We start from the raw sequence: 8,745 nt of genomic DNA, 5'->3' as shown, positions 1-8,745 counted from the left end.
CTCTCTCTCTCTCTCTCTCTCTCTCTCTCTCTCTCTCTCACACACACACACACACACACACACATGCGCGCTACGACGGGCTTCTTTCAGTTTCCGTCTACCAAATCCACTTGCAAGGCTTTGATCTTCCCTAGGCTATAGTAGAAGACACTTGCCCAAGGTACCATACAATGGCACTGAACCCGGAACCATGTGGTTGGGAAGCAAGTTTCTTACTATACAGCCACGCCTACGCCTATTGTATATTTTTAGAATGGCATTGTATGGTAGGTGGGAGGAGTCAGATCTACTCCGTTTGAACATGGAACAGGTAGAATATTTTGGTCAGATATGGTCAGTTTAACTGCCAAAGGGTTAAACTTCTGTGTACATTGCTTTTCGTCCATTGTGTCATGTCCATTAATAAAAGGAAAACCCTGGAACGTTCTGTGGACGTTGGACAACATGTTCCACTCTTCCGTCAAGACCCATTGCTTCTCCATGGCAACCAATATTTTCCTGGAATGAAGAAAAACAGAAAGAACAGTTACAAGGGTGGAAAAGTTACTCTATCAACTTGTACGATTTGAACCATCTATATAAATAAAGCGCAAAAGTTGAATCTGTCAGATTCCGACCAGAAATTGCATTATGCTGTCAGTCTTGATTTTTGAATACGCAAACACCTCTCTCTCTCTCTCTCACACACACACACACACACACACACACACACACACACACACAAATACTGGAGGTTATATTTCGAAGACACAACATGGCCGAAAAAAATTAGGAGTATAACTCTATAGCGGACATGCATTTTACTTGTGGTGAAATTAACCTTCAAAGGGGAGAGCTTCTCTTCTAACATAAATTTCATTATGTTGAAGAACATGTATATCCAATTTTTGGTTAAGGCGATGAACTGGCAAAATCATTAGCACGCCGAAGAAAACGCATCGAGGCATTTAGTTCGTCTTTACGTTCAGAGTTCAAATTCTTCAGACGTTGATTTTACTTTTCATTCTTTCGGGGTCGATAGAAACGTTTTAAATTACTATTGGCAGAACTACCGGTATGTGTGTTGTAAAAAGTACTTTTAAAAAACGTTTCAGAAAATGTCTCTGAAAGGATCCAGTTAGTTGTAAACGTTGGCAGATCAATGCCAAAATCATCTAATTTGCAGTTCTGGCACGAAATACATTGGATATTGTCAAACTAATAGATATGAAAAGGAAAAAAAAATGATTTATTCTGCTGGCCAGACTTGTTATTTAGCCTGGTATGGTAAAAGTTACGATGATTTAAATTATCTGCATATGGCCACACTAAAATGTGAATGTTCAGAAAGACATGAGGAATTCTATGGTCGATCGAAAAACGTTTGGAAATGTTCGCGTAGACTTACAAATACATGCGCATAAAGACAAAGCATATATGAGCGTAATGAAGAAGTTAAACAAAACAGAACCATTCTGCGTCAATTGATTAATGTAATTATATTTTTTAGGTCAGCAGAAATTATCATATCCTGGTCACTTTGAATCAGAAGCATCAAGGGAGTTATAAAGACTATTGTTATATTTGGGGACGGTCATATTATTTTGCCAATTAACCACACGCACACTATATACTTGCTCTTCACTTCTCCTTTATTATTATTATTATTATTATTATTATTATTATAGGCGCAGGAGTGGCTGTGTGGTAAGTAGCTTGCTTACTCGACTTCCTGTCTTGCGCGTTAATTACTTCCGGTAGACACGAAGAACGGAGTGGACGGTTGTGATTCAGCTACGTCCAATGTTGAACCATTGAGAAGAACTGTGTGGACGGGTGTCGTTTTGATACCGTCGACAAATTGAACTATTGAGAAGCCAGCCGAGGTAGGTGGAATTGGTTTTTTGAGCTGGGTTTAATTTATTGTGTTTAATTTGTTTCAGTAAATTTAGCCTGGCTCTGGGCAATTTCTTCTGCCACGGCGGCTGTATTTGTTGTTCATTTTATAGTGAGCAAATTGTGTTCTCGTTCGCTGTTATTGGTGGGCGTGTTCGACTCACCATGAGAGCGGACTGAGAATTTTTTTTTTTGTGAAAAGACTTTTTGTGTCTCACTTAATTGAGAGAACTGTCGCTTTTTGTGGGCGTATCTCGCCTCCGAAAGACTTGAGGAAAAAATTCTGAGGATTTCTCTGTGTTCCTGTTGCTGTGGATTGCCTTTACCTTCATCTCATCAATGTCCGTGTCCAGCCCGCAGCTACTTTGCGTTTGTCTGTCCTTGTTTGTCCCCTCTTTGTAAGGCCTTAATGGCCAATATTTAATGAAATAAAGTAGCTTGCTTACAATCCATATAGTTTCGGGTTCAATTGCACTGCATGGCACCTTGGGCAAGTGTCTTCTACTATAGCCTTGGGCCGACCAAAGCCTTGTGAGTGGATTTGGTAGACGGAAACCGAAAGAAGCCTGTCCTATGTATGTATATGATATGTTTGTGTGTCTGTCCCCCTAACATCACTTGACAACTGATGCTGGTGTGTTTATGTCCCCGTCACTTAGCGGTTCAGCAAGAGAGACTGATAGAATAAGTACTAGGTTTAGAAAGAATAAGTCCTGGGGTCGGTTTCCTCGATGAAAGGCGGTGCTCCAGCATGGCTGCGGTCAAATGACTGAAACAGATGAAAAAAGAACACAAAGTATTTTATTCAATCAATGATATAATTTCGTTCCATTATCTTTTGCTATCTTGTAGGCAGATCCATTATTCATTGCTTAAAGAATTACTTGTTTTTACTGGCGAGAAACTCTTCCAGGTGAGTTTTCACATCTTCTTCATAATTGATTGTCCGTCTTTTCAGGGAATTTTAAAGAGAATGAAAACAGTGAAAATCTGACGGAACAAGTTCAGGCAAATATGGAGAGCATGGCAAAACCTCCCTCTAAAATCCTAGCAACTTCTGCTGCATCTGCAAAGACTTGTGCTGTCTGGGTTTGTCATGATGAAAGACAATGTCCTCAAGAGCTGGATGCTTCTAGTGGATTACTGTGTTTAATTAGTACAACTGGTCACAGTACACATGCAAATTGATGGTCCTATCCATGGGAAAAAATCTTATAAAAGACAACACCCTTCTAATCTCACCAAATCGAAAGCATAACCTTCTTCAGATGAAGTCCTCCTTTGCAGGTTGCTTGTGCTGGTTTACCATGGTTTCTCAACGATTGTTTACACATTACATTTCTTATAGACAATCCATTTTGCACTCCTCTCACCATTCTCTTCAATAAAGGATAATTTTCTTCATCTTTCTACAAAAAAATTGAGAATAAGAAATCCCAGGCGAAGTTAGACTCGTTCAATTGATGTGCAACCTAAACATCAAGACTGCTAACATAACAATTAAACTGATGCAGATGGTTTTCCACATTTGATTTCGGTATTTGTGAATGTTGATTATGTTTGTTTTGATCGTCCATTTCCAGGGTGTTCCTAAGCAGACAAAAACACAGTCTTGCCTCAAATTCACTTCAAAAATATATTGAAATGTCAAGTATCTAACGAGTGCACATAAACAAGGGACAGACTGAATTGAGTGTACAGGTGCAAGGGACAGACTGAATTGAGTGTACAGGTGCAAGGGACAGACTGAATTGAGTGTACAGGTGCAAGGGACAGACTGAATTGAGTGTACAGGTGCAAGGGACAGACTGAATTGAGTGTACAGGTGCAAGGGACAGACTGAATTGAGTGTACAGGTGCAAGGGATAGACTGAATTGAGTGTACAGGTGCAAGGGACAGACTGAATTGAGTGTACAGGTGCAAGGGACAGACTGAATTGAGTGTACAGGTGCAAGGGACAGACTGAAGGTAGCTACTTATTAGAGTGCTTGAAGTTTAGCATTGACAAAAACCTTTTTAGTCAACCCAGTATAGACGTTATGTGTGTCTATGTATTTATGCATATGTGTATAAGCATATATACATATAATGTATGTATGTGTTCCCAGAGGGGTGAAAGCAAGATTTGAACTCAGAATAATTAATAACTTACTTGACATCTCATCAACATATCAAAAAACTTATCATCTGGAACTGTATCATCTTTCTTCTTCTCCAGATAAGGTCTGATCACTGCTCTTGAGGTCAGTCCTGGAAACTGTGGTAGACTTGCTCGTTGGTCATTCATGCGTGAACTCTGTAAACCGGCAATCATATCGAGGAACTCTTCCCCAGGAGTTGGAGCTGAAAGAGGAAAACAATTTAACAATTACACAATGTTTTCCAGCGGCATCACAGTAAACAGTCTGGGTTTAGTTAGAAGTGAAGGCCCTTCACTAACCCTTCGCAAACACTTTCAACCCTGACCTTGGGAAACGATCACGTAAACACACCAGCATCGGTTGTCAAGCGATGTTGGGGGAGGGGACAAACACAGACACACACACATATATATACATATATACAATGGGCTTCTTTCAGTTTCCGTCTACCAAATCCACTTACAAGGCTTTGGTTGGCCCGAGGCTATAGTAGAAGACACTTACTCTTTTACTTGTTTCAGTCATTTGACTGTGGCCATGCTGGAGCACCGCCTTTTAGTCGAGCAAATCGACCCCAGGACTTATTCTTTGGATGCCTAGTACTTATTTTATCGGTCTCTTTCGCTGAACCGCCAAGTTACGGGGACGTAAACACACCACCATCGGTTGTCAAACGATGTTGGGGGGACAGACACAGACACACACACATATAAACATACATATATACGACAGGCTTCTTTTAGTTTCCGTCTACCAAATCCACTCACAAGGCTTTGGTCGGCCCGAGGCTATGGTAGAAGACACTTGCCCAAGGTACCACGCAGTGGGAACGAACCCGGAACCATGTGATTGGTAAGCAAGCTACTTACCACACAGCCACTCCTGCGCCTATATATATATATATATATATATATATATATATATACACACACACACACCTTATACATTTACTCATGTATTCCTATATATCCTTGTATAGAGATGTAAACACAACATTGTATTGAAATAAATGTAATTAATACTTACAGGACTTGCGAGGGACTTCTGGTACACTAGGCATGTGGTGAGAGGAAGAGGAGGAGGATGGCGTGTCTGAGTCGGTAGATCCAGTCTTCTTTGGAACTCGAAACGAACATCGCTGGTCATCTATCCTTCGACCCTGAGTACGGGACAGCAAGTCAAAAAATCCATCATCATCAGGTCCACCTTCAGAAGGCTGTGTGGAGAGAGAGAGAGAGAGAGAGAGAAAGTGTGAGAGACTGTGATTGGATGAATGAGAGAGAGAGAGAGACTGTGATTGGCTGAATGAGAAGAAGATTGGAAAGAAAGGACACCACTTGTACGACGGTGACACTCATTTACAACTATTGCATGACCTGAAACCAGGGAGATAGTAATGCATGCATGCACACACACACACACAATGGGCTCCTACACAATTTCTGTCTACTGAATTCACACTAAGGCATTGATCAAGGTATAGAAGAAAATACTTGCCCAAGGCGCCATGCTGTGGGGTTGAATCCAAAGCCAAGGGGTTGGGAAACAAACTTTTTATTCCGCTTCCACAATTCCCACAGTTTGTGATTAATGACATCATTGTTTACAAATTTCCAATCAGCCAATCACTGCATTTCCTGCAACAGCATGCTAAGGGAGTATCTGTAACTTGTTGCAGAACAAGTATAAACAGGGGACTTTGTTTGAAAAGCACCTGTTTCTTCTCTTTTTTTTCTTCTCAGTGACATTTACATCCTTCATACACTGGTCACACACACACACACATCATATATTTGTTATAAGTTTCCATTGAAATACAATTCAAACAAAACTAACCAATACATAGAACAGATATGAACACACACATACCTCAGGTTTCTAACATGTGTACATGTTCCACTCATAAGGCATTGATTAACCCAATGACCAACCCCTTCTAAGTCTTGTAAGTAGAAAACCCACCCAAAGTGCCACACAGTAGGACTGAACCTGGAACTACATGCTTTCCTGACCAATTGGCTGTGACTGTGTCTGTGACACATCCCAATCTCTGTCGTTGCTGCTTCTGAAGACATGTTTTCTTTACAAACTAAAAGAATTACTTTTTACAGTTGATAAAAAAAAGCAAGGTTGTTTGTTTTCAGTCTTCTGTGAAGAGCCATAGGAAAGAGCCTGGCCACAGGAAAATATTAGTTTGCTTGGAAATAGGTGAGGAAATAGATGAGGATTGGCAACAAGAAAGGAATCTGACCATAGAAAATCTGCCTCAATGTCTGACCCATGCAAGCAAGAAAAAGTGGACGTTAAATGACGATGATGAATACTTGAAGGACTGGCCCAATACTTGTCCAAATGACAATGGAAATTATAAATTAACAAAAAGAAAAACCATGTTTAGTGTTAACCTACCTTCTCTTGAGAAATAGCACTGATTAGTTCAGCAGACTTTGGTCGAGCAACAGGTCTTATACTAAGATGGTTTCCATCACAGGCATTTTCAGTAGCAACTGTAGCTGCTCTCTGGAATTTAGCAGTCTTGGGTCTGGCGCCACTACTTCGGTCTCCTCCAGCTGCATCGGATTGAGAAGTTTGCTACAATGGAAACAAACTATGGTTACACATGGCTGTTTAGTTTCTGCTGATATTCGTTTTTGTGTTTCTGCTCCCCAAATTCTTTGGAATTACTTAACCCATTAGCATTTAAAGCGGCCCAAACATTCTAACTGTTTTATGTTCAAACTGGCCAGATCCAACCTCTCACACCAACCCTGCAATGTAATTCTAAAAACAAACAATCACATCATTGAAATTTCAAAGCTACAAGATAACACTGGATTAATTTTTAAAAATCTGAATAAATTAGCATAACATTTGACAAAGTAATCTGAATGCTAAAGGGTCAAATGTCAAATTGCCCCCCCCCCCACTCCAAAGGGCAGCATAAGGGCATATGATGTAGCATGGCTATCTAAACTTAGAAAAGCCCCATCTCTCTCCATTATCTGATAAGAGACATAGAAAAGAATGGGCCCTTGATTTGGTTTAGTATTTTATGAACCCCACCAAAAGAATCAAATACAAAATTAGCCTGGGCAGGATTTGAACTCAGAGCACAGTGAGCTAGAACAAATACTGTGGAGATATTTTAATCTGAGCCTCTCAAGGAAAGAGACTAAAGAAAAGAGAATAAGTGAATCTAAGGTTAGAGTTGAACTGGGAACCTATCGATTCTGAAGTTGTTACAGATGAGGGCAGTGAATAGAGCGATGCGTACCTTCGCATTGGCCTTGTTGTCTGGTGTTAACTTCATCAGCTCCATATTCTCCATGCTAAAACGCCGAGTTCTGAAAGTTTTGAGCCCTGGAATGTACAAAAGAGAAAGACAAACAAATTCTTAAAATTTAGAGCAAAAATAAAACATTTTTTTATAACATTCAGATAAAATAACAGATGTCAAGAGGCAAAGGTCAAACTGCTTTGTCGTGAAGTGACCTTCTTCTACAACCCATCCCCCAGCTTTATATTTGAAGACAAACTTTGATCTTACCATTATTTTTATCATCTTCAGCAGTGCTGTTTGAGAGACCATTTCTTTCAGACTTCTTACTGGAAGAAAAAAAAAATGACAAAGACGAAATGACAGAGAGAACAAAAGGATTTTAGTGCAGTTCTACAAAACTAATGAGAAAGTCAAGAAAACTAGGGAGACTCATAGGAATTGGTGCCATAGAAAGTTTTTATAGCTGACATCCTCATGTAATGATTGACCGTAAGCCACCTGGGTGTAAGAGTGTCCACATAAAAACTCTCTTGTATACCTGTAAATCACCTGTGATTGATTGGAAGAGTGCCCACATTAAAATTCTCTTGTGGAAGAGTGCCCACATTAAAACTCTCTTGTATACCTGTATATCACCTGTGATTGATTGAAAATCAATCACAGGTGATTTACAGGTATACAAGAGAGACATTGTTTGAAGATATCTGAAGCAGATTTACAAGAGAAATATTAATTATTAAATAATTAATTAGAAAATATTATAATATTAACTCTATTACTTACCTGTTGTCTTTGGCCAAATGTTTGCTACTATCTACAATTCCTAATAAATTCCTTAAGTCTGCGAGATTCATTTGTGCTGAAATTTGTCCATTTTCATCACCAATCTGCCATAAGATGAGAAAGAAATAATTGAGGTTGATTGTTTTAATTAGACATGATAACATTGTTGTATGAATGTATTGACCCTGACCAGTCTATCCATGACCTCCCTCCAGAACTAAAGGAGATTTGGTTGCTATGATCAGCAGGTTGAACGACTACATAAAATCTTCCTACTTAATAGAAATTGCAAGTTGTAGCTTTCATGCCATTCCAAAAAGTTAGTAATTCTTACAAGAAATGACAAACTGGTAGAATCAGCACTCTTTTACTCTTTTACTTGTTTCAGTCATTTGACTGCGGCCATGCTGGAGCACCGCCTTTAGTCGAGCTAATCGACCCCAGGACTTATTCTTTGTATGCCTAGTACTTATTCTATCGGTTTCTTTTGCCGAACTGCTAAGTTACAGGTATGTAAACATACCACCATCAGTTGTCAAATGATGGTGGGGGGACAAACACAGACACACAAACATACATATACATATATATAAAACCAGACACAAGTATGTACATTATATGTATTAAATTTCTTAACTTACCTCTTTCAGATCGGAAGAGCACAC

General features: G+C 39.5%; 1 protein-coding gene across 1 annotated transcript in view; it reads right to left on the bottom strand.

Moving 5' to 3' along the window:
• Nucleotides 1-2,501: 2,501 nt before the first annotated feature.
• Nucleotides 2,502-8,745, bottom strand: part of LOC106883508 (G-protein-signaling modulator 2) — a gene marked incomplete at its 5' end in the record, with an annotated part of 15,436 nt that continues 9,192 nt past the window's right edge. Inside the window, 7 exons of the mRNA XM_014934538.2 lie at nt 2,502-3,284; nt 4,029-4,219; nt 5,044-5,233; nt 6,427-6,609; nt 7,292-7,377; nt 7,565-7,623; nt 8,081-8,184. Coding sequence (XP_014790024.2) covers nt 3,114-3,284; nt 4,029-4,219; nt 5,044-5,233; nt 6,427-6,609; nt 7,292-7,377; nt 7,565-7,623; nt 8,081-8,184 — 984 coding nt within the window. The remainder of the gene's footprint in view (nt 3,285-4,028; nt 4,220-5,043; nt 5,234-6,426; nt 6,610-7,291; nt 7,378-7,564; nt 7,624-8,080; nt 8,185-8,745) is intronic.

Source organism: Octopus bimaculoides, chromosome 27 (genome assembly GCF_001194135.2).
Source record: "Octopus bimaculoides isolate UCB-OBI-ISO-001 chromosome 27, ASM119413v2, whole genome shotgun sequence".
In the NCBI taxonomy this organism is placed as follows: Eukaryota; Metazoa; Mollusca; class Cephalopoda; order Octopoda; family Octopodidae; genus Octopus; species Octopus bimaculoides.
Note: the sequence above shows the minus strand (reverse complement) of the source record. Positions and strands in the feature narration are given on the sequence as shown.